The 25,948-nt window shown below is 44.5% G+C and overlaps 1 protein-coding gene across 4 annotated transcripts; it reads left to right on the top strand.

The window, feature by feature from the left end:
* Nucleotides 1-9: 9 nt before the first annotated feature.
* SNX8 (sorting nexin 8) lies at nt 10-25,812 on the top strand. Of its 4 annotated transcripts, XM_086854881.1 has the most exons (12): nt 5,758-5,820; nt 5,956-6,029; nt 12,614-12,804; nt 13,227-13,344; nt 15,696-15,817; nt 16,184-16,264; nt 17,201-17,361; nt 17,794-17,926; nt 19,036-19,104; nt 19,871-20,020; nt 20,401-20,550; nt 21,270-25,812. In XM_086854881.1, exons 2-12 carry the CDS (start codon nt 5,996-5,998, stop codon nt 21,381-21,383), a joined length of 1,323 nt encoding a protein of 440 aa, XP_086711007.1. In that variant the 5' UTR covers nt 5,758-5,820; nt 5,956-5,995; the 3' UTR covers nt 21,384-25,812. The 4 variants fall into 4 exon arrangements, with proteins under 4 accessions (XP_086711009.1, XP_086711006.1, XP_086711008.1 ...); XM_086854883.1 differs by lacking the exons at nt 5,758-5,820; nt 5,956-6,029 and adding an exon at nt 10-274; XM_086854880.1 differs by lacking the exons at nt 5,758-5,820; nt 5,956-6,029 and adding an exon at nt 4,898-5,009.
* Nucleotides 25,813-25,948: the final 136 nt, after the last annotated feature.

Below are 25,948 nucleotides of genomic sequence, written 5' to 3'. Positions count from 1 at the left end.
GGCCGGGCCATGTGCGCCAGGCCCAGCGGCCCGCGCGCGCCGGCACCGACCAACGCGCGCACGGCAACGGGGGGATCCCTGTCCCCGCCGCCGCTCCCGCCCGCCGCCGCCTTCTCTCCCCTCTGCACACAGGCGATTCAAGCGCCTTTGTCAGCCCTGTCTCGCTCAGCCAGCGGCGGCTTCTTCACCTTCTCACCCCACCGCACGCCTCGCACCCCTATTTCCTGACTGCTGTGGTTGAGCCCAAGATGGCGCCGCCTTTTATTCTATTGAGGTGGGGTCCGGCCGAACTATTTTTTGGGGGGCGCCGTTACATTTAACTGCGCCGACGCTCAGTGAAAACTCCCTGCGTGTGCGGCCGCTCAGCACATGTCGCTTTCCAGCGCTGGGCAGCCGGTGACAGGACAGTGCCGTGGTGACAGCACAGCGCACTAGCACGAAACTCGCCCTAGCGGCCCCCTACAACCTTTCACCATGGCTTCGCTCGAAGGCAGTCTGTGCGCGCGCGGGCGCTACCAAGCTGATGCAGAGGGGGAGGCGCGCGGTGATTCGCCGATATCGACGCGGTTGTCCCGGGGCGCGGCGAGGGCGGTGGGTCAGCGCACCACCCGCGGCGGCGGGGCCGTGTGGTACGGCCCGGCGGGAGCGCCACATCAGCCGGGCGGGATGGCGGCACCGGGAGCTGAGGGGGCGCCGGCGGCGGCCGTGGCCGGGCGGCTTCCGAACGCTGTTTTAGTCCCAGCGTGACCTATGTGGGTCTTAAATAACACTTTTCCTGAAGTTCAAGTTGACAGTGGCCATGCCACGGCATCTCTGCCTGCCCCGCGAGAAGCCTTAAAGGTGCCGTGACCTCCCGGTGCAGCCGGGCACACCCTCAGTGATCTGAGGGGTCACCGTGCACAGTCTTGGGCTCTTAGCGTGATTTTTAAATGGTTTCTGAACTGGTAAAGCTCCCCTCTCTTCACGAGTGAGCTGAAAGACGTGACACGTTATCGATTAAAGCACCGCCTTCTGTTCCGGGCACCTCAGGATGATGAAGAATACGTGAAATGTGACTTTTGTCACCGTGTGTGTTAATATATAAATGTATAATCTATTCAGAGCGGCTCAGAGAACTTGGAATTTGCCTCAGATACCATCTTGAGGTGACAACATTAGAGGAAAAAGTTCTGGAGAAATGGCTTGTCTGTTCAAATTCGGAGTCGAACACTTGCATTTTGAGTAGGATTTCTTTTTTTATCCCAATGCTTGCAATCAATTATCAAAACGGACAATGTTTAAAAAACATTAAAAAGCAAAAACAAAACAAAACAAAACAAAGGGCAGAGCAGGTACTGCACATGGCATTTTAAAATTAGACCTTGTCTTATATTGCAGCATCTTTCATGTTTAGACAAACTCTTGAGGGCAGATGTTTAAGACACTAAGGCAGACACGCCAGTTGTGTAATTTCTCAGGGAGTCACACGATGGCATCCGAACTCCAGCTCCACTGGCTGAGTGTGTCCATTCCCTATTGACGGCAGCTCCAATGAATGGAAACGATGACTGGCACTTTGTGCAGCAATTTTTTCCCCTCATTATATCATGGTAGCTGAGCAGACCCTGACTTCCCGGTCAGCATCAGCACTGACGCTCTAAAGTGAACAGAAAGTGCTGCTTCCTGCCATCACAACCAGATATTTTTTCAAATGTGAGGCAGGACATGGGTGCTGTTCAAAGCACAGTCCCAGCTGGGTCCTCAATATTCTATGGCTCTTCCAGGGGTGTGTATGAAGTCTGTGTTGCTTTTGTTTCATCTCTCCCAAATACAGTTGTCTGCATTGCTAGAATGTGCAATTTCTGCAGTTGCCCTTCTTCCTGTTTGCACTTTTCCAGTCTCTTTGGTTAAACAGTGGATCTAAACATTGGACTCTCCGTTCCCTGACATTGCATGGGCTGCTCTTTGCACTTTCCTGTACTTTTCAGCAACTTTTGATTTATCTGCTCTTCCTTCCTTCTCCCTTTCCTTTCTCTGTTGAAATTTCCCCTCAGTCCCTGTCCTATCTCATTGCTATTCTTTTTCCTTCCAGCCCTTACTCAGCAATCTGAGAGAGAGCGGAACAACTTAAAACCAGAGATTTTGGCACTGGCAGCTGAAGCCTGTTCCTTTAAGTACTCCACATGCAAAACTCCTAATCAATGGGAAATTTGGGGGAAAAAAAATCTTGCAGGAATGGCTTTTTATAAAACAGCTCTCCAACCAGCAGTGCCTCATGAATTTTATTGCGTGCAGGTGATCTGAGAATAGTGGAGCTGACAGCTCTGTTTCCTAAACTGAATTCTGAAGGAGTAAGCAAGTTCTTGTATGAAATTTCATCTAATCCTGACAGGACGTGCCAGGAATGACACGTTGTGAGGCAGGGCCTGGGGTAGGGATCTATTTCTGCAGTGCTTTTGTCACCTGGAACCTGCTGTTTCAGCCCCTCTGCTCTGCTGTGGTGAGACCCAGCCTCAGTCCTGCATCCAGCTCTGGGGTCCCAGCACAGGAAGGACACTGACACTGACTGGAACAAGTCCAGAGGAGGCCACTAACATGACCAAGGGATGGAGCAGCTCTCCTGAGGGAAAGGCCGAGAGAACTGGGATTGTCCAGCCTGGAGAAGAGAAGGTTTCAGTGTGATCTGACTCTGGCCTTTCAATACCTGAAGGGGCCTGCAAGAAAGATGGAGAGAGACTAATTAAAAGGGGGAATGGCTTTCAATTGAAAGAGAGTAGGTTTCAATTCGATAATAGGTAAAAACTACCCTGTGGGGGTGGTAAAGTCCTGGCACAGGTTGCCCAGAGCAGCTGTGGCTGCCCCATCCCTGGAGGTATCCAAGGTCAGGTTGGACAGGGCTTGGAGCAACCTGGGACAGTGGAAGGTGTCCCTGCTCACAGAATGGGGTCGTAACAAAATGATCTTTAAGGTCCCTTCCATCCAAAACCATTGAGTGATTCTCTGACATGTGTCCTTTTTTTTCTTTAGTGTTTATTGTTTCTTTATGCTCAAGGTTTTCCAGAAGCTTTTGCTGCAGTTACAGCAAATACAGAAGTGTTCAATAACTTACGTCAAGCAGACTCTTTCTAGCCCCGTTGAAAAATTATTTCTGCAATTGAATTATTTTTCACAGTATTTTTCATCAAGACTCCGAAGCAATCTTCAGTTGAGAATATCTTATTTATACCAAATAAATAGTTATGCTATTAGCTTAAGTACAGACCAATCAAAAATCTATAGCTAAATGAGAACATGTTGATTCCTCCATTCATTTTCTCCAAAAAATGCTATATAGGCGAAAAATCCTGTGGTGTTCAGAAGTGCTGAGCACGCAAAACTCTGCTCGGCTGCTGTACAAACATGATTTGAAGGGCCTCTCAGCTTAAATAATGCCATGCTTTTTTAATTTTATACACAGCTTTCGTCTGCACCCACGCTCGTGGGGACTGAGCTGAAATAGCACTGAGGGAGGAGGAAAAGGAGAATCACTCGACTTATTCACATCTTTGTAGCAGCACAAAAACTTTCAAAGGCGAGCAACTGTGGTCATAGTTACCCCTGAAATAATTCTCACTTCATGATTTTCTGCTTTAGCTCTCTCTGCATACAGTGCAGGTGATTATTTAGCTTCCCATTATTAAGAAATATCAGTAACATTAATTAGTGAATTCATTCAATACTTTGGATATTGAAACCATGAAGCAGTATTAATTAATATCTCAAACTGGAGGTCCAGAATCTATAAGGATTTTTTCATGTCTGATGATGTTTTCAGGAAAGTCACTGTACAAAACATGTACCTTTTTTCTCATCACTGTCAACCATATCTTTCCTGACTAATAAAGTACAGGAAGTGGGGGAAAAAATCACTAATGAGGGGTGCTCATACATGCTGCAGTTCTTGTTTTTATGCAGTTTTGGAAAGCGTATTTGCATTTCAAATGTTCATATTTTTGTGCTTTTCTGAATAGCTTAGTGTTCATTTCTACCAAATTTATCAAAAATCCAAATGCATGCGAAAGAGAAAAAAATACTGAGCATAGGAAACTTGATTAATTGACTGGATAGCAGCAGAATTGACATGGGAAAAGGAACTCTGTTAAAGAAAATATACCAAAATTGACTTGGAGTAATTCATCTTATGAGAGGGCACAGTCTCAAGCTGTGCCAGAGTGGTTTAGGTTGGACATCAGGAGGGATTTCTTCACAGAAAGGGTGCTTAGACATTGGAACGGGCTGCCCAGGGAGGTGGGGGAGCCACCGATCCTGGAGGTCTTTCGGGACAGAGCGGACGTGGCTCTCAGTGTCATGGTCTGAGTGACGAGGTGGTGTTCGGTCATAGGTTGGACTCGATGATTTCAAACTCTTTTCCAACCCAGTTGATTCTGTGATTGTGTGACTGGAAACCCAGAGTACAGCCCCAACAGTTTATCTGCTTTTCCTAGCGCACAAGAAATCCTCCCTGAAGTTCACAAGCACCATCCTTTTCAGATTTCGAAAAGTAAAGTAGTTATACTTGGGAATAATCCTGTATTAAGCCCATGAGCCGATCACTTCTTACACGCTCTAAGATACTTGAGAGATGTGTTATTAATCCCGAAGCGGTTCAGAGGCGCTCGGAGCGATCCCGCCAGCGGCGGGGACGTCTCGCTGTCCCTGCCGGAGCCGGTCCGAGCGCGCCGCACGCTCGGGGCAGCCCCAGAGCTGCCGGGGGTGCTGCCTGAGCGGGGCCGCGATCGCGGAGCGCTGCAATTTGACACGTCCCCGCGGAGCAGGGCCCGGGCGGAGCCGAGCGCCGCGGGCACCGCGCCCCCCGCGCCCCTCGCCCCCGGCCCCGCGGGAGGCGGCTCTGCCCGCCCGCCCCGCCCGCGCTGACAGGCGGGCGCTGCGGAGGAAGGGGAGGGGAGGGCGGCCGCCCCGGCCTCACATGACCGCGGCCGCGATGGACGGCGAGCCGCCCGCGGGCACGGCGGGCGCGGGCACGGCCGCAGGTACGGGGGGGATGCGGGATGCGGGGCCGCCCTCGGCGCTGCCGGCCCGGGGAGCGGACGGGGCTCCGCGCCGGGCTCGGGGCCGCGCTCCCCGCCAAAACCTGCGGGGAAGCGCCGCCGCCGCTCCCTGTTCCCCCCGGGACAGCCGGACCCGCTGGCTCCGATCCGCCCGGTGGCTGCCCTGGGGCAGAGCGGGGGCTGCGGGGGTCCCTCCCCGTGCCGAGGCGCGGGGGGAAGGAGCGGCAGCGCCCGGGCCGCTGGGGTTACCTGCCCGGAGGGGCGGCGGGAGGTCGCCCCGGTGGCCGCCCCGGTGGCCGCGGGCGGTCAGCTCCCCGCAGCCCTTCTGTGGGGCTGGGCGCGGGCACCGGGCGCGGTCCAGAGCTTCTCCCGTGGGGAGTCACGCGGCCGAGCGCTCCCTGCGTGCTGGACGGACTTTATTTGGTGGCTGCTCCCCGGCCGGAGCCGGGGCACGTGGAGCCCCCTCCGCAGCGGCTCAGGGGGCAGCGGCACGGGCGGTCCCTGTGCCTCCGCTCCGAGCCAGCGGGGAAAGCAGCAGCTCCCAGCGCCGCAGGTCTAGGAGCGTGCGGCCGGTCTGGAGAAACTTGTAGCCAAATAATGCCAGCGCTGGTTGCGAAATGAGAGAACGAGAGAGCTCCTGGGTGAATTGAGGGAATAACGTGTTAGACTCCTTTAGCAGTTAAACTGAAGGAAACTTTAAGAGGGTTCTGTAAAGTTCTCTTTGAAGTGGCTGAAGTTTTGTACCTGCTCTGTGCACACTATTTTTGCCCAGTTTGGAAAGAAAAGTGAGTAGGTAAGTTTAATGTGTGGAGAAATGGTTTGGTTGATTATATTTAGGATCTGCTGTGAGTTTGCTCTTGTTAGGCCTGTGATGCTCCTGATGCAGATAATGCTTATAAATAAATTATTTTGGAATATTTCTGTCCAGGACTGATGTAACATATTGAACAGCAGCCTTTGTGGAAAAAATGTCCTACTGTACCAAAGAGAGAGCTTGCTCAGGTATGTCTGTTATGGATTTACCATCTGCTTCAGGAGCCTTATAGAGATAAAACAGTTATCTCCAAGTAGATTATCTCCAAGTATAGTAGTATTCTTGAACTGATTAACTTCTGGTGATGGTGCTTCTGTACCTTTCTGATCTACTCAGCCTTCTTTAGAAAACTTGGTTTTCTTTGGCAAAGATTTTATGATGATCACTGAGAGAGGGTATATAATGATTTTGGCTAAAGAAAAATAATGCTGTGAATGCAGCATTGTTTTTAATTTCTAGCATCATGATGCAGGTTCAGAGATCTTCAAAGTTTCACACCCATAGGTAATTTTTTTTGGAGACCAGCAGCTTGTCAGTGAGTGTTTTGGCAGGATTGAAATATCCAGGGTAATGAGAGTCCAGATAGCTATCATTGATGCCCCACTATGAGAGTGCATATACGAGTGCTGTCCTGTTGATTTAGCAGAGTTCAGAGTACTTTAATACAATTGAAGAGAAAAAAGGATAATATTCAGCATATAGAAGTCAATTTTGCAGAGTGGATTTTATTGACTTTTTTGTTCCTTTTGCTTCTATGTGAGTCTGTTTTGCAATGATTGCAGGGAGCTAATCCTGGTGTGTTGGCTGTGTAAGGAGTGAGGTGTCTCTTTTTCTTCCCATGGTAAACCTTTAACTGTGTGTTCAGCCCATGGGAGGGCTGTACAGGTACAGACAGTAAAATTTGCACATGACCACTGATTTCCCCCACAGTCTTCAAGTTTTATGGGTTGGTGCAGGTTGAGGGAGAAAAATTCACCAGTTCCAGACATGTGGAATTGGTACAAAAGGAGGAGAGCTTTAATGATTGCTTTTCAACAGGATTTGGGATAAGAATGAGCTTGTTCTAACTATAAAATATGTGAAAAGACCATGAGGAGGGTGTAGTATCTTGAGTGGCAATGCTATTTTTTAATGCTTAAATGCTAACATCAAGTTTTCCCCCAGCATGATCAGGAGGGTGAGAAACATGTAAGGAAGATGAGAAGCAAAACAAAGATAAACTATTTCTTTTCACAGGCTATTCTTGACCTCTATAAGGACAGTTGGTTGTGGAAACTTGCCAGTTTTGTAGTCAGGCCAAAATGTCCTTGTGTAAGTTTCCCGGAGTAGTTGTTTGGGCTATCGCTTGCTGAGTTACTTTTTTGGGTGTGAATTTTTACACTTCCAACCTTTTTGTGAAAAAATGATAGTTTAGCAGTCATCCACTGAGCGCTGGGAACCAGCCCTAGTGAGCATTTGACTTTTTGTCTCTGTAATCTCGGGGGCACATTCCTCAATGGATTTTTCTCTGCTAATCCTGTTATTTCTTCAAAGTAGCTGCACCTCACTTTATTGTGTTTGCTACAGCTGGGGTCTGTGGCTCATGGCTGACTTGAGAATGGAATGTGTCCCTTGTATTCCCAGACTTGGGACATCAGATGAATAATCAGTTGATGATCTAACAGCATAGTTAAAAGAGGAGGACCATAGGCTTAAGCTTAGCTCTTTACACACAGTAAATCTGTGTGACAGGTTGGTGTTGGGGTTTTTTCCTGCTGGAGTATGGGATTGTGGTAGTTTGAGAGGCAGCAAGAGGCCTACAGCTGCAAGGGACTTAGGAAATTCAGGTGCTTTTTAAATATTACTAAATAAAGCTTAAATAGCCTCATCTATTTTTGAGTTGTGGCATAACTTCTCTGTTTCATCTTTAGGAGCACCAAATGCTGAATAACTATCTTAAACTTAGTTGGAAAAAATCCCCAAATAACCACCAAAAAACCCAACCAAAACCAAACTACCTGCAACACAAAAAAAACAAGGGGAAATATAAAAACCTAACCAAAGAAAAAAAAACAAAACAGAAAACTCAGACTAGCTAGTGCAGGGTTGACATACTTCATATCTGTGGTGGTGGTGTTTTTTTTTTTTTTAAGGAGAAAAACAAAACATTGGAGCCTGTTTCCAGCATCCAATTTTATGATAATGTGTGCTATTTTATCTTGTTTTGGCATTGGGTAGCTTGTATTTACAAGGGAATTGTTGAGAAGAAGGAAGGAGACTCTTAATTAGAGTGAAGCTAAATATAATAACTTTTCTTGTACCCAGTAAGAAATACAGACCTGCCTTCCATGTTGAGCACACAGCTGTGTAGCACTTAGCTTTGTTAGACTGATTTTTGTTAGACTGATTCTTTTGCTTTTCTCCTTTTGAAATAAGAATTGCATGGTTTTAAATTCTTTAAAACAACCCAAACAAGTTGCATGCAGTTGTCTCAAAAAATATGTAAAGCCTTTAATAGGAAAAAGGTCCTGTTTGCTTTGTTTTTTTTTTGGGGGGGGACTTCTGTGGTTCTTTTTTTTAGGGGATTTCAAATTATGTAATACTTTAAAAAAATGTAAGCTAAGATGGGAATATGTTTGAATTTGTAGTTGAAATCTGCACCAGCTTTCAGGGAGGCTGATGTGGACAAGTTACGGAGGAATGTGCTTGACACAATAAGGGGGAAAGGCATTTCCATAATTCCTGGGGCTTCTCATGAGAAGACAGAAAGGAAAGGGAAATGCTGATGAATGATATTTACATTACTGCTTTAGCATTCCTGGCTCAGGAGTTGGTAGTGGAGCCCTCATTTTTTCCAGGGAGAAATCTGAGTTATCTGTGTCAGTTTTCATATTCCCTTGCATTTCCTGTGGGTTTGATCCCCTCTGCTCTGCACAGCTGTGGCCTGTGATGATGGAGGAGAGATCTGAGCTGTTTTTCCCAAAGGTTTTGTTTCCTTACAGGCTCCTTTCTCCTCTAATAAATATATTACTAATATAACGAGTAATTCGGTGGCACCATCTACTTAAGCATGTGTAATAAATGCATTTGATTAGCACCTGATGTAATAAAGAGTTGGTAGCATCAGCCACCTGTAAAATAGAGATAAGGCCTCCAAATTTGATTGACAGAGCTTAAACAGGGAAGGGAGATCAATGTTGTGATTCACCAGCTGTGTTTCCAGCCCTGGCATTGCTCTATTGTATGTGCTTACTCACATGTGAAAGCTCTATGCAGCTATCCAGGTACTTGGAATTTTGCTCTGGCTTTGATATATGCATGATTTTGGAAATTTGGATGGAGGAAACTGGTAACTCCATGGAGGGCAGATTGCTGGCCAGTTGTACCAGTGGAGTAATGAATGTTGAGCGCTAACTAAAGCATGAAACACATGGTATGAAGCAGAGAAATTTTCTATTGCAGTTGTTCTCTGGGTAAGTTTCTCAACTCCCTTCAACCCAAAGGTTACCTGACTGGTTACCAAAAAAAACCAAAAAACAAAACACCACACAAAACTATTATGCAGTGTTTTCACAGCTGTTTTCTTTTACAACCAAACAAAAACTAGGCCATGCTTTGAATGCTTCTTCAAACTTTTAGTTCTTGACATCTTGTTGTTGTCTTGTTTGCTTATGTATGTTTATATGTATTACTTTTGACTTTTATATCAATGTGTTTTCAGTTGTATCAGGCCACTTCCTGATATCTTATTGACAACAGATTGAGAAACTGCTGTAGCAAAATCCTAGCTTGTAGGAAAAAGCTGATTTTCATTTTGTCTGCTTCCCAGTGTTCTGGGGGACCATTCCATACCTCATTTCTGTATCCACTTGCTGCTCTCTCTCTATATAAACTTTACTAGATAATGATCTGCTGAAACCAAAGGGAATGTTCTCAAAATTAGCTGTTCTCCAGCAGAGAGTGCGTGATGGGAAGCGTTAAGTGTTCTGGTACAATGCATGTAAATCCTTTTACTGGCTGAACACAGGAGCTCATACCAATGAGTTCCCATTATTATCCACCATTCCTGGCCAGGGCTCTTGAGGCTGTTCCCAAACAGGCTCTTTAGTAAGTCAATGAGAAATGGGCTGAAGAACAGCTCCAATATATGTTGCTCTGTAGGGTTAGTGTTGATGCCATGATAAACATTTCCTAAAGCAGGTTAACAGCTGTTCCCAAGTCATTTTATTGTGTTCTCAGACCAGTGTTTGTGGGTGTAGATTCACTCTGAGTAACTGTCTTGCTGATACCAGACACACTGAGGTTATTAATTAAACAGTAATTATTCAAACTTGTTTGCATGGTTGTCTGGTTTGTGTGATTTCACACATTTAGACAAGGTTGAGGTGTAAAGAAGCTACAGAATATTTCAGGGAGAGCTAAGAGTGTGAACTGCTGATAAAGAGAAGGCATGTCCTGTAGGTGATTTTTGGTAAGCAAATTTAGAGAATAAAATTGATTAAAAACTGGGGAGGAATTACCAAGAAAAGAGCAACATGGCTGAATTGTCCAAGGTCTGTGGAGTCTTGCCTGGTGGGGCATCACTCTGTGGATGGCTAGTGAGGTTCAGATCTGCAGTGAACCTGAGAGTTCTCAGCATCAGTTTGGTTCTGGGACTTACAGATGAAACAGTGAGGGTTTCATGGTACACCCTACACATCTTTTCTCCTCATACCTATGTCTTGCCTTTGGGGTTTCAGGAGTTTGCCAGACAATGCTGAGCCCCAGTGCAGGGACTGGTTTGTGCTGTTGGTTGTCCAGCAGAACGATGGGAAGCAGAGACAGTGAATAGGCAGGAGGTGTGTCAGTACAGATTGGCATTGCTTGAGGAGTTAGTTGGGGTGCATTTTGAGTAACCCCCTTTTGGTGAGACCTCTGCAACATCAGCCAGAGGCTGAGCATCACAGAAGTCTCTGGAATTCTCGGGAGGGATGGGTCTGTGCACATCAGAAGAGTAACAACATCTGCTGTCCTGTGTCCTATTTCATTGATGTGTCTTGAGCAGTTAAACCCAAGAATCACAAGTGTGGACACCCAGAGAACTGCTGCTCTGGATATCCAGGATGCCTTGTGCTCTACAGATGTTATCACTTCATCCAGCAGTATCCCATGTCAACACTGAATTAGCTTGTATTATTTTACTGGAAATTTCTGGCAGGTAGCTGGAAAGTTTTAGGAGCTGCTACATAGGTGGGGTTAGCAGGTGATATATCTATTAAAGCAGAGGTGTTACAACTTGCTGCTCTGAGTCACATTAGCAGGAATCTGAAGCCTGATGAGGCATGTGGGATAAGGTCATTTGTCCTGGATTTGGTTTGGTTTCATTAAGCCATTTTATGGAACAAATGGCAAAGTGTTATGAAGTCATAAATCCGAGGAATTAAAAATTGCATGTTTCCCCCGTTTATCAGGACCTAGGGCAAATGAAGGAGTAGGTGGGAAATCCTTATCAGGAGGAGGTCAGGGCTTTCAAGTTAAGGATAGGACTTTTTGTCTTCCTAGAGTTAATCTGTTACCCAGTTAACAACTTTCTGAACTATGTATCAAAGCTTAAAGAGACGCTTCTTGCTTCTCTAGTGTTACTGTGTTCACAAAATTGCAGATGTATTTAAGAACTTCTGAGCAATGGCAAGGAAGGGATAATTTGACTTGCTTTATGAAAGAACTTGTTCACAGTATGCCTCTTACAGAGGGGAGGCAACCCACCTGCTCCAGAGTGGAGAGCAAAACTCAGGTTGATCAGATGATCAGATCCCAGGGCTGTACCCGCATTTTTAACACTGTTTCCTATGTGTGGAATGGGTAGAAAATAAAGGATGGCTTTGAGAAACAATGTAAGCTTAGTTTACAGTCACATAATAGATGTAGTTATGAAGTCAGGTTGAGATAACAAGCTGCAAGAGTCACTTGATAAGAGAACACTCTTGAGTCATCATCTTTGCCCCTTCTTTGATGTCATTTGTCCTCTGGGGCCACATTCTTAAGTCTTTTTTCACTTGTGCATCTCTCTGAGAATCAGTTGCTGTCCAAAGCCTGTCGAGATACAGCCAAATTTACTGTCAAAAGCTGCTTGTTTTCTAGCTACAAGCAGTGGAAGAAAATAGGTTGGTTTGAAGGATTTTGCCTCATCTTGCTGTGATTAAAGAATTGTCAGGTTGGTAGCCCTTATTAGGAACCTTTTCCCTCTGCTTTGGACTTAAGTGTGTTGACATAGTAAATTATTGTAATTCACGCTCACTGTAGCACACTGTCAAAGAGTTTCATAAAATTATGTCAAATGAAGTGTCTCCTTCCTTTGTAATGATGTGCAAAATTAATGGATTAAATTTCTTCAGCATGGTAAAACGACACATTTTTTTTGTTCCTTCCATGAGTTGTTCTAGGCAGGATCCAAAAGCGCTGAGCAAGGGTTTCGTTCATTTTGGCAGATCCTGCTGTGGTGGGAGCTGGACAGACAGGAAATGCAGGCCTCTTAGCTGATTCACAGAACAAATTTGGCCTGTGATTCTTTGCTTAGTGGAGATGTCTCTCTGACTCGATATAATTGGTGCTGCTGCTGGGTGTTGTGAGCAGGGAGGTACCGGCGATGTGAACGTGTGTGGAGCAGCATAACCTCTCAGGGGAGTGGCTTTCCTGGGCTTCTGGTTGTGTTGCACCACTCTGGGAGTATCAAGCAAAGGAAGAGAATATTTTGAGGCTACTTCTTTTACTATATCTTATCAGGTCTGCTGTTTTTTCCCTTTTTGTCTTCTAGACTTGGCAAAGCCTCCAGTAAATGAACCAAGGGAGCCAGAACAGTTTCTAATGCAGACGCCCCAGGGAAATCCACTGCTGCTTTCCCACACCCTACAAGAGCTATTGAGCAAGGACAGTGTGCAGGTGGAGCTTATACCTGAGAAGAAGGGCCTTTTTCTGAAACATGTGGAATATGAGGTTTCCAGCAAGGTAATGTGAACAAGCTTTGGTGAGCATGTATCCTCCTAAGAACGTGTGTGCAGTTTCTGCTGGCAAAGTCCTGAGTGATTTAGTTGTGCTGAGTGATGCTGGGTTTAAGGAGAACAGTTGTGTGAGCTGACTTTTAATGCAGTAGCACTGGTCCTTCCTGACTTGGGAGCATGGAATGTCTAACTGAGCTGTGAAGGATGGTCTGCTATTTCACTTGCTTGAAACCTGAGCTCTGTACAAAAGCAGGTGTACGACAATGAGAACGAAATGTATTTATAACAAATCAATGTAGGTAGCCGGGCGTTTCAAACTGTTTTGAACTAGTGAAGAAATTGTATTGGCAGTGCAACAAAAGCCCCAAAACTCGTGGAGGTGCTGCTGTCTAAGGTGTGCATTGATTTATCCCCCTTTGTTAACTGCAGCGATTCAAGTGCTCAGTGTACAGACGATACAACGACTTTGTGGTGTTCCACGAGATGCTGCTGCAGAAGTTCCCGTATCGCATGGTGCCAGCACTGCCCCCAAAGAGGATGCTGGGAGGTAAACCTGCTGCTTCATTTTGCACTGGAGGGGTTTTGCTTCAAAAGCAAAATTGCAAGCGCAATCAAGGAAATACTGTTGAAAAACAATGTTTAAAAGATCGAAAGTCTTGGCTTCTGCTTGCCTCAGACAACAACTTTGAGGTTATAATACACAATTTGGAGGTGTGAATTATTGCCATGCTAGAAATTCCTGTGGGTGAGATATGAATGCAAAATTTCAGTGGGGTTTCTTCCTGTGGAATTTCAGTATCTAATGATTTTTCTTAATAAGATTTTAGGTGTAATTCTACACAAGAGCATGGCAAAGGTGCAGGTGTTGCTTCTCAGAAAAACAGGTTGTGATCATCATTGTTCAGTGGTGGACTTGACAGTGTTAGTTTACCAGCTGGATTCAGTGATCTTAAAAGTTTTTTTCCAACCTAAATGGAACCAGTGTCAGTTCATTCAAGTATACTTCAGCAGTTAGGCTACAAACCTAGAAGTATTCCCAAGACAGAAAGCATTTCAAAGCTCCTTCAGGAACATTTTTTCATTTATCTCAAATATTGACACTGGTTTTAAGCATTCATTATTTCAAAAGCTGTATACCTGTATAAAATCCTGTCTTGTTTAATAACTTGATCTGTGAAAGAACAATCTTTTCAGTGTCTTCTCTCCTGCCCATGGTGCTAAACTCACTGTGTTGCAACAGATAATTGATTTCAACCAAAGAGTCCATGTATTGCTCCAGTAAAGCAGAATAGGTAAACAGTGAACAGAGCAGGGTGTATAGTGAACTGGAGCAAAGCAAAATCACACCCCTGAAAAGCTTCAATGGTCATATATTCTTATGATGGAATGTAAATTGTGAAGAGTTTTTTGGGGAGGTTGTGCAACCCGTGTGTGAATTTAACCTGATTTAGTGTTCTCAGCCAGAATTTCCACTTCATGCAACACCTGTGAGCAAAGAGACCTTCTCTGACTAATCTCAGTGGACAGAGGATGCTTATAAAGAAGCCCCCAATATCTATCACTCCTCAAGGACTGTTATTTCCTTGCATTGCTGGTGTGTTGATATTTCCCTGCATTCACTGGTGCATTTCTTCCCACACATATCATAACTTTAGGAAAAAAACCTGATAGGATTAACTCCCAAACTGTGCTAGGAGAACAGTTCTAATACACTGCAAAGCTGTGATAAGACAGAGAGTGCTGATTGCCTTTAGTCCAGTGACTGCATATAGGAAAGCTGTGGAAGTGGGCTTAATGGAAACTGCAATCAGGAAAAAGGAAAGGGAACGGGTAGTTCTTGTTTCTGAGTAAATTAATGGACTGACAAATGTATTGCAGGACACAGGATTTGATGGATTAGTATAGAAGTGTGACTCTTGGAGCCTCCAAGTCCCAGATCTGGATGGGTAAAGCTCTGTGCTTTGTCCTTGGTGGGCCCCTCTGCTGAGTTACACAGCTCTCAGTGGGGGCCTGCTCCCCTCCATCTCTCAGGTGCTCTGCTCATTTGGAGGACAGCAACCACCTGAGGCAGATCCTGTGGGAAGTGTGTACAAAACTTCAGAAATGTCCGTGTAGGTTAAATGTGAGCAAAGAAAAATCAAGATCTGCAGCCCCAATGGCAGAAAAATGAGTTGGTGGGCAGAGCTCTACTGAGGATCACACATGGGAATCCTCACAGCCAGCAAACTGCCACCTTAAAATGGTGGGAAAAGAGTAAAAATCCCTCATGATATGAGAGTATTGTCATAGGTAAGGGCATTCCTTTAATTTCTTTCCATGCTGCTTTCTTTTCCTTTAATATTTAGTTTTATTTTTATTGTTCCTGAAAAACTCCAGGAACTTTGATTTACTTCCTTACTGCAGTTATTGCCAGATTGAAAATCTTCCTGTTTCAGCAAGAGGAGCAGAATATTTTTAGTTTGACAAGTAAAGACTCTGGATGGATGTACTGCAGATTGCTGTGCAATTCTTCCAAAGTACTTTTTGACATCTTGCATGAAAAGGATGGATGCTGATCCCAGGAGTCCCAAACAGGCTGTGGAATTGATTCAGAGGAATAAGAATCTCTGTAGGCCCACAGTTTGCAAGTGGAGGTTTCAGGCCTTAGGTTTGGTTGTTTGTCCTTCCTCCCTGACCTCACCTGTGGAAATAACCATGAGTTATGTGTATGCTGGATTTTGGTAAGAGGCAAAGATGCTTGATGGAATATTTGTTCAGGTGGTCAGTCTGAAAGGTCTGGTTTTGGGAGCTGACAGACTATAGGTAGTCATTCTTTGGTTTTTGTTGCAGTGCTTTCTTTTTACTTTCTGAGATGTAATGTGAGGGGCGTTAATTGGAATTTCATGTTTCTTCCTGCAGCTGATCGTGAGTTCATAGAATCGAGGAGGAGAGCGCTGAAGCGATTTATAAACCTGGTGGCTCGACATCCCCCCTTCTCAGAGGATGTGCTCTTGAAACTCTTTCTGTCCTTCAGTGGCTCAGTGAGTGTTAGCAATAGTCCTGAGCTTGCATGTCTTGCTGTAGCTGCCTTGCTGGGCACAGCATTCAGAATTGCTGTTAACCTACACAGGTTTGCTCCCTGGGATGAGGAGAATTTTTTCTCAGTAGGTGTTTCCACAGTGAAAAGTGGAAGGTAATTTCACTCAGTGCCAGGAGTGTAGTATTTTGAAAATTATAACTGTTCTTAGGGGAACAGAGATTATGTTTTTCCTTAAACTAAACCTAACCTGGGTAAAGCTGTATCTGCTGAGTTGTGCTTTGCTGCTGCGATATGTCTGAGACCTGCCTGAACTGCCTGTGTTTTTTCATAGTCCTTTCACACTCATTTGATTCTATATTTCCTCCAGGATGTACAGAATAAGCTAAGGGAGCTGGTCCAAGGAGTAGGAGATGAATTTGTGACTTGCAGATTAGCTACCCAGGCCAAGGTATGTATATGAATTTATTGCAACGTGTTGTTCTTGTTTAAATGGCTTTCTTTTCCAGGTGCTTCAGTTAGGGCATTTGTGCAGTGATGGAGACCTTAAGTAGGAGACAGTTGTTTCCAGACTTTGAAGGACTTGTAATTTTATTGAAAAGGTCAAATAAACTTTTGACTCTGCCATTTCTAGCTTAATTCTGTCTCATGAATATGATAAAGATTAAACAATGAATCCTGTTCAGAACATGTTTCTCTGTAATTACTTGTACTTGCATAACAAACAAATGCACAAATTGCACAATTTAAAAGTTAATGTCTAGATTGATGTCTTTCCCTTGTGCTCATGCCCTCATTCTGTCTGTTGTCCTCTCCTTGTGGGAGAGCAATTTGGACTGTTATGGAAAAGTTAGTTATAAGTTCTCCATATATCTTCTTATCCCAGTGATTAGTGCCATGACAAGTTTTAAGTACACATCCACTGTGTTCATTGGGCAATTTCAAAGCAAGTTGTTGTTCAGGTTCCTGCAATGCTTGCAGAAGGTTTTGCAACTGGAGCTTAATTCAGGCTTTTACCAGTGATAAACTGGTCAAAACAAAAACGCTGAAATTTCAGTTCATGCTTGGCTTTCCTGGGCTGGGAGTTACTGGTAGGATCAGATCAGAACTTGTGAGCTTGAAACTTCACAAACCCTCTTTTAACTACATGGGAGAATTGCAGGTTTTGCCAACTCTGTCTGTGCTGGGTATTTGAACCTCTTTTTGCCTCTGAAAATTAGGGCTGTTTGTGTGGCATGTGACTTGGACACCTTAATGGGAAGCTGATCTCTGCAGAGCTGTTAGAGCATAGTGGGAGAGAGCGAGCACAGGAGGGGAGCCTGTCCCTCTCTGCAGACTGTGGTTTGCCTCTGATCTATCCACCAGTAATCCCTCTGTACTCCTTCAGGACTTCCTCCCAGCTGACATTCAGGCCCAGTTTGCTGCCAGCAGGGAGCTGATCAGAAATATTTATAACAGCTTTTATAAGCTCCGGGACCGTGCGGAGAGGATCGCTTCCCGAGCCATCGATAACGCCTCCGACCTGCTCATATTTGGGAAGGAGCTAAGGTAGGTTTGGGGGAACAGGGCTTGCTGATGTGCACATTTCTGTTGTTAGTTTAGAACTCAAAACTGTTGTAAAGTTTACCTGCAAATGGTTTGATAAAAATGGGTATTTCAGTGAATGCTGTAGGACTTAATCAATTTTCCTTCTATAAAAGAAGGAAATGCTCACTTTCCACTAGGGCTGCATTCCCTAGAGTGTGAGGAAAGAAAACAGAAATACTTTTACATTCAAGTATTTGTGTTACTGTTTCTCTCCCCAGTATGTATACAGTTAACTCTGCATTTTTGCATTTTTTTGCACACCATTTGTGATGGGACAGTTGTAGCTCAGCACTGTGAGCTATTTAGACAGGTCTGAAACTGCTCTCTGCAAATAACTTTATCTACTCAGTGGAATTTGTCTCCTAGATGTGACCATTGCTTATCTCCTTCCAGTGCTTTGGGATCAGACACTACCCCACTTCCTTCCTGGGCTGCTTTGAATAACAACACATGGGGGACTCTGAAACAAGCCTTGAAGGGTCTGTCTGTTGAATTTGCACTTCTGGCAGATAAGGCTGTGCAGCAGGTGAGTCCTTTACTTTTGTCTCTTTTTTCATTTTTTAAAATTTATATTTATTTTTTAATATTATTTATTTTTTTTGTAAATGAATGAGGTACACTGCTGCCCTAAATTTCATCTTAAATGATGAGCTCTGTGGACATAAGCCCTTCAAGAGTTAAGAGGGAGATTGCAGTCCAAACTCACATCCTGAACTAACAGCCTGCTTGTTCAAGCTTGTGTGAAATACCTGGACTGTGTTTAAATGGGGAAAAAATGTAACAGGCAAGGGAAAGGAAAGAAAAACCTGCTTTCTTTCTTAATTTTAAATTGTTACTGCACACATTAAGTTCACTACTAGGGTGAGCTGTCCAAAAGTGCTGTGTTCCATTTTATTAATCTGCTACAGGGAACCCAGAATAACTTACTTCTGAATCAAATTTTCACATTCATGTACTTAAACATTACATGAGAATCGTTCAGACAGAAGCACCACATTCTGCTCTGAGTATACAGTGTGGTAATGACTGTCAGAATGATGTGAGAACACAACACTCTGGGAAGGAAAAGTAGGAGTTTTGTCTTCAGTGCTCTTCATCTCATTGTGTTTAAACACTCAGTGTGCTTTTGTAGATCAGTCAGGCCAGGTCTCTTTCTCTGGAGTTTACGCTCCAGAGAACTCTATTGATACAGGAAGAAAAGAGGATTCTGTAAAATAAAAAAAACTGGTAGTGAGATTTGTCTTGGTGTCTCGTCTCTGCCTTCTGATGCATGAACTATTATGGGGAACATGCAGGTATTCAGAGTTTTAATGGATTAGTTACCTTGTAGGAAGGGAAGATGAAAGACTGGAGGAATCTGAAAAAGCAAGGAATTCCAGGCAGAGTGAGCTAAAAGGACTGACACGCTGGCCTGTGACACCAACTCCTCCTGTTCTAATGAGTTGGAAAAGCTGTTCCTGCCTCAGTCAGGTCTTTGTTCTGCACACTGAAGATTAAACACTCCAGTGCCATCTGGGAGATTTCTGATGCAGTTGTATAAGCACTGATGTGCCCTGGAGAGCCTGCACAGTGTGGGGGGGGTGAAGGGCTGTGATGCCAGGCTTACGTAAAATGTACTTTTTCCTTGTTTTCTAGGGTAAACAGGAAGAGAATGATGTGGTGGAGAAGTTGAACCTTTTCCTGGATTTACTCCAGTCCTATAAAGTGAGCTCTGCTGTTCTGCCAACAAGAAAGTTGTTTAGAGCAAGCTTGTGCTCTTTAGAGGGTGTAACGCCAACTGGATGGAAAACTGTCTGTGAGGCCAGTTCAGAGGCAAACTGGGCATCTGGCAGAGGCAGGGGAGTGGCTGTTGGCCATAAGGAGCTCTGTAGTCTTCCTGATCGGCTTGTCTGATGATGAGAACTTGCCAAAGAGAAAACTCTGCAAGGAATTTAAAAATATGACTGGTTAAACTGTATGGATCAGCTTACTTTTTGTTTTTAGATTTGGCTGCTTTTGAGTCAAAGCAGTGAATTAGATTGCTACTGGTTTGCTCACTGGGGACATGAGTTCAGTTATGAATGAAAGGGTTTTGTTAATACTAATATTCTGGTCAGCTGTATGCAGCAGCCTCTCCTGACATTCCCAGGCCAGGACTGAATTTGAAGGACTTGAACCAACACTTTAATTAATTGCCAGCACTTAACACTGAGAAGGTCAGAAAAGCTAAGAAGCCTGATAAGATCCAAAATGTTGGCAGAAGTGATGCACCAGGTTGCCTCTTAAGCTCTCTGGTCTGGGTTCAAGGAGTTTTGTTTCTTAAATTCTTAGCTACCAGCATTTTTTGACCCTCTTGAAAACAAAGGAGCAAAAATCTGCAGTGTAGAAATGACACCAAGTGTGACCACATGTGTGTGTTCCTGATGTACTTGGCTGTGTGTTTGCTGACTCTTGGCTCCCCATGGACCTGCTGTTTTCTTTTCCCATAAAGGACCTGTGTGAAAGGCACGAGAAGGGGGTATTGCACAAGCACCAGCGAGCGTTGCACAAGTACAGCATGATGAAGAAGCAGATGATGAGTGCCACTGTGCAGAACAAAGAGCCAGAATCGGTGGAGCAACTGGAGTCTCGGATTGTGGAGGTAGGGCAGGCACCTGGCAGAGCAAAGGGTGGGACTGGGCTCTGTAATGGTGCTGCTCTGTAACTCTGTCATGTTTCCAGAGAGGTTTTGGACTGAAAGGGTAGCCTGTGCTTTGGGAAATCTGTGCCACGTGGAAAACGTGTTAGTTTTCCTCAACACTTGTTACTGGCTCTCCAGCACCGTGTCATTTGCAGGAGCTGTGGGAAGCAGCAGTCTGTGTGATGGAAAGGGAAATTGCTGTTGTATCAAATGGGTCCAGGAACTGCCTTTGTTAGGTTTTTGGTATGTGTTTGAATTGCTGGTATGGGGAGGAATGCTGTTTTCTCCTGTTTCTCCTTTCTCCCATCCTCTTCCTGGTCACTGAGTTCCTCTTCTTGCAGCAAGAAAACGCGATCATAACCATGGAGCTGCGGAATTACTTCTCCCTGTATTGCCTGCATCAGGAGACACAGCTCATCCACATCTACCTGCCTCTCACATCTCACATTTTGGGGGCCTTTGTCAACTCCCAGATTCAGGGTCACAAAGAGGTGAGTTCTAGACTGTGTCCTTTTTCCCCAAAATAGAAAAAAGAATTTGAATGTATTTGTTTTCACCCACTGGCCTTCATCCTCTATTCTGTGCAAGTGGGCTGTCTTGTAATTTAGGAAGTTACTTGAGGTTTTTCCAGTTTGGGGTGAGGATCAAGGTTGGCCTCTAACCCCTCTAAAAGAGGGTATCTTCTTGCAGCAAGTGTTCTTTTTTCCCCTCATCTGTAGCTGGCCTTACCCTGGGAGTAGCTGAAAAAGATCCAACCATTAAATCTCTCCTCTGTAATGAACAATGCGTGTTTGCTAGATTAATCTGGATTTTTGTTGAGCTACACAGAAATTGTATGACAAGAAAACTTTCCAGGTTTTGCTCTAAAGCTTAGAAGTTCCCTTATGTTAAACCCTAAATATGGCCTTTAATATTCCCCATGTACAGACTTTCTTGCTTTGGTTATATTAGAAAAATCTCCTTCAGCTCCCTTCCATCCCTTGATGGATGAAGGGAATTCTCCCTTCTGTACAGGCTCAGGAGAATGTTCATGGAGCTGCACATAGCACTGGTCTAACAGGAACAGTCTGGGTCCACTAAACTTCCTGAAAATACTTCAGTAAATTTGTATTGTGCTTCTGAGTGCCCAAGACTGCTGCTAACATTCTGTGTGGTGAGATTGTTACCTGCTGCGTGGTCATGTCTGCTTCCTCTCCTTCTCCACTCACAGATGAGTAAAGTCTGGAATGAATTGAAGCCGAAGTTGAGCTGCCTTTTCGTGGGATCCAGCAGTGTGCCAACTCCACCACTGTCACCTCCAGAGGGAAACTTCTTTTCCAGTTAATTTTCTGAGCATCCCATATGGAGCAAGAAGGGCAATCAACGAAGGGGTGGGACCTCTACCTCCAATGAATCCTCCAAACAGCTATTTTTATTTTTATTTTTTTTTTTAATATTGCTGCTTTGAGCTGCTCTCTGATTTAGACAGACTGGATGTGGGGCAGAACATATGGATATAGAGACAATTTTGTAATTTTGCAATGCCCTGGGGCAGAGCTGATGTCCATTATCCTGCAGACACTCCTCATGGGGTCGGGATATGGCCTGGCACAGCGAGTGCTGCAGTCTTGTTGCTGAGGCCTCTGCATCTTGTACTAACAGTCCTCCAATCATGTTTATCTGCAGCTGTGCTGACACATCTTCACGTCTCTGAAGTGCTGAGATGAGCAGGATAGCTGAAGCACTTGCTTGTAGTGGAGATAAATTGCTTTCTATGCCATGGAGGGCCTGTGTTAGGGATGTGTGTGCATAAGGAAAGCTGAAAGCCATCCCCCATCCCATTGTAGGTGTCTGGGTCTGATTTCTTACTGCTAGACCTTAGCACAAAATGAATGGAGTGGTTGGATTTTGTAACCCAGCTGGGCAGGGGTCAGTGCTGCTGTGTGACAGGGATTTTCCTGATGGTGCTGGATGGACTGTATTGTCAGTGTGTTTCCCTTCATGGTTGCAGGGCAGCCTGGGGACTTGCTCATATTTTTCAGTTTGGGGCCAAAGACAGCTGGGTTCAGGAACTCAGAGGAGTTTGCCTGGCATAAATGAGAAAATAATTGACTAAAACACTCCTTCATTGTAAACCACTTGTGCTACAGGAGCAGAACAGCTACAAGGTAGCTTGTTTATTTCTTCTGGAGGTTCTGACCTCCAAGTGGTGAGTAGCTGTTCAGATCTGTTGGAGAGCTGCTGACCCGAAGGCTGGTGCTTTTCTTGGTGTAATATCAGAAGTATCCTGTTGCACCAGCAGGCTGGAACACAGTGCTGATAAAGTTCATTAGCAAAAATTCAGTATTATCAGGATGTTACTGTCATTCTTCCTGGCTGTGGGTAGCATTGCAGTGTTTTTGTTTGTGAAGGAGAGTAGACAATGAAGTGAAAGTTCTCATCTCTAAAAACACCACAGCCCTTGGTAATGGGGTTTTCAAAACAGTTTGTGGTTGTGATAAAGGGACTAAACATTCTCCACTTTGTACCTCCAGTGGCTTTCCCTCGGGAGGCAAAGGGGAGAATGTGCATGTTGTGTTACCTCAGGGGAAGTGGTGCACATCCTCCAGAGAAACTGATAAACTGTAAATGTCTGCAGCAAAACTCTGTGTGTGAACAGGACTCCCTGATCCTGACTTCTCTGGGGCCAAAATAGCACCCAAAGGGGAATTTGTGACTTGGCTTCTTAGCATTTTCCTCAGCTGGGTAAAAAAGGAAGCACATTAACAAGGATGTGCTTGCTGTTAAATTGGAACCAGTACAGTATTTTCCCACTGGGGAACTTCCTCTTTACCAGGAAGCATATTTAAATCCTCCAGTCACAAAAGTTATTTTGTTTTGTTTTGTTTTTTTTAATTTAGAAATTTCAGTGCAACATGAAACTCTTCCTAGCCCAGCTGGAAATTCTGGATTAGTTTCTTCAGCTAGGAGCAAGATAAGTTATTTGCCCAGTTTCAGGAGACTCAATAACCATTACTCACACTCCTCAAAATGGAGTAAATACACTGCTATGGGTGAATTCCTTGACTGCTGGGCCTTAAGCAGTGTGTAGCCAACCTTGCACAGAATGCATTAAGAGCTTTTTCCAACAATTCAAACGTTAACTCACTTTCCTCCTGCACATGGGCCTTGTCCAGTGAGACAGATGAACTGCAAATGGCTGTGACAGATTGGATTCTCTCCTGGAGATTTCCTAAGTGATGCAGAAGAAATTCTGCTCACAAGCTGGAGCAAACTGTCAGGGGAGAGAAATGTTTCTCCAGTCCAGTTACAGAGAAGATATCATCTCAGGCATGGCACAACAGGTTTTTCTGCTTGACCTTGTGTTGATTAGGAATACGGTTTGTGGTTCAAGTGTGGGAAGTGTGTTACTAGACTTTTTTATGCTCTTTGCTCCTGGCATTATCTGAAGGTACTGGCTGGTTGTGGCTGGCTTAGTCCCAGCACCCATATCCTCCCTCATTTATCTTTGCCTGATGTGGTGAACAGTAAAATTGAGAAAATACTCTATGTTTTGGGGCAAGATCTGATAATTTCTGATGAGTCTCATATGTTACTTGTTTGACTGGGCAGTGTTCTATAGGAGTGCTTGCAAAGGACTAGGCTGAATGGAACTTTGCACTTCTCACTTCTAGAAAAAAATGCAATTTTGAACTTGATTTAAAATCAAAAAACATCCCCTCAAAAAGCAAACATCAAAATGACATTAGGGCTTTAAAGTAACTCCTCTTTCCTGTTCATGTTCAAGCACAAATTGTACAGTCTTAGTGCAGAGACTGTAACAATGATAGAGACCCAACAGGACCTATAAAGAAACTGATATTACGTTGTTTTGAGAAACACCCCATTCCTCCATTGTCAGTCCTTGTGTCTGTGAGGAGAGTTTTGGGGGTGGGCTTTTCCTGTTTTGGTTTAACTCTGTTCACCAGGTATTTGAGAACAGGCCCAGTATTCTCAAAGCTGATCCAGCCACTGGCACTTTCAGAGTTTATTTCATACTGGACTGCCAAGCTTCTGTCTCATTCCTAAACACACGCAGACACTATTTCATACAACCCTTAGTTTGCAAACCTTTCTTCTGGGAGACTGGTCAGTGTGCAAATAGCACTGTTTGTTTACCTCAATGTGTGAGGGATTTCCTTACTGTCTTTGTTATGTTCGGTTTATGGATCTGTCAGACTTGGAGGGCAGCATCAAGCACAGCTAGCTTCTTTCCTCCAGAGGGAAGCAGCAGGAACTCCAAGGATCCGTCAAGCTGACTTCAGCTGTCTGTCTGCCCTAGCCAGTGTGGGGAAAACAGTTGTAGTTACCTCTGTGCTCTTGCCTTCTGCAGTAAACACTAACCAAGCCAGACTAATTGGGGAGTGTGTGCTGCCTATCTGAGATCTGATGTTCCTGTAAGATGCAGTGCCAAAGTGTTAATGTGTTTTTGTGAATGGAAGCTTTTCTGTGTGTGCTTGAGGTCAGGGGACTTTCATGTGTTCAAAGGAGTGATGGTAGAAAAGCCTTCAGTGTCTGTCAGAGCAGTCCTGGAGGTACCAGGGTAGTCAACACCTGAGACCCTGAAAGGCTGCCTGAAAATTGTTCTCTGAAAAGGGCTCTGTTTTGTCACTCCTGAGGACTTCTTCCTGCTGTGAAGTGGGAAGGAATATACAGGCTTTTTTGTCAGTATCGTGTTGAAAGGCTCAAAACTCTATTTACAATACCTTAAATCTTTGATCCTTCTTTGCCTCTCCTTCCATCTTCCTGGCTCGTAAGATGTTCAGTGGTGCCTTGCTACATTCCAGTGCTTTTAACTGTCCTTTAACCATGCAAGGGTCTAATTCCTGGAAATTGTAACAGGCAAATTCACACTCTTCAGTTTGTGCTGTTTACTAAAAGACCAAGATCACCAGCTGGGGACAGAACTTACTTAAACTGTGTCAGTCTCACTGCAGCAGCAGCAGTAACATCCCAGCTCTTTGACATGAGTTAAAAATCAGGCTTGGGGAAGGCACCTTCCTGAAAGCACTCACCTGACTGCAGACAGGGAATAACAGAGAAGTGCAAGCCTGAGCCACACTTGTTCTTTCCCTACCCAAGCTCCTGGAGGAACAGAAAATAATTCTGTGATTGTCACATGCTGTCTCTCACCCAGCAATTTATGGTTTCCACCAGGAAATAAACCAAGGTATTTAACAGGTATTGGCTGCCAATCATTCCCTTTCCTACCATGCAGTAAGGTCCTGTGCTCTGTAAAAGCTGCCTGTCCTTTTAAGGGGTGCTTATTCTATTTGTCTCAAGCCATTCTCTCTGTTAGAGCAGCCAGGAACCCTCACTGCCAGGTCAGAAGCAGAGGTGGGTATCAAAACCTCTGTTAATAAGTACACAAAAGGGAAAGTAAAGTTTTAAGGTGTTATTTCATCCTCCTGAGTCTGAGCTGTGGCTTGCTGAGCAGATGAAGAAGGATGTTTTTGAGTAGTATAAGTTTTTCAAAACTGCTGGAAGGAGACAAGAAACAAACACAGTTCAGAGGGTGTGAATTTTGCCTGCCTGGAATATCCTGTATCTTTGCTTTGCTCAAATAGCCTTATGTATGAAGCACTTTATCCAAATGCAGGAATTAAAGAACTATTACTACAGCTGGTAGACTGGAAATGTTTACAGATCCTACATTACAGTCCAAGATTCTATCTGTAAGTATTATATGTCTGTAAAAGTGTTTGAAAAAAGAAAAAAAAAAATCCAAAATCTTATGTAAGGAGTTACATATGTGATGTGTTATTTCTGGCATGGCTGGATTAAACTTTTGCTGCCCACCATGCTGGGCTGGGCTGACATCAGTGCTGAGCAGTCACCTGCTCCTGCCCTGGGACAAAGCCTGCAGCCCTA

The sequence above is a fragment of the Cyanistes caeruleus genome, chromosome 17, assembly GCF_971803275.1.
Source record: "Cyanistes caeruleus chromosome 17, bCyaCae1.hap1.1, whole genome shotgun sequence".
Lineage (NCBI taxonomy): Eukaryota > Metazoa > Chordata > Aves > Passeriformes > Paridae > Cyanistes > Cyanistes caeruleus.
This window is presented reverse-complemented; position numbering and strand designations above follow the sequence as displayed.

What these genes read in the sequence shown, in the direction of transcription:
- SNX8 (XM_086854880.1), top strand. Translation starts at nt 4,946, where the DNA reads ATGACCGCGGCCGCGATGGACGGCGAGCCGCCCGCGGGCACGGCGGGC. An exon ending in ATTTACTCCAGTCCTATAAA is followed by an intron (nt 19,105 to 19,870) that starts GTGAGCTCTGCT and finishes TTTCCCATAAAG; the next exon opens with GACCTGTGTGAAAGGCACGA. An exon ending in TGGAGTCTCGGATTGTGGAG is followed by an intron (nt 20,021 to 20,400) that starts GTAGGGCAGGCA and finishes CTCTTCTTGCAG; the next exon opens with CAAGAAAACGCGATCATAAC.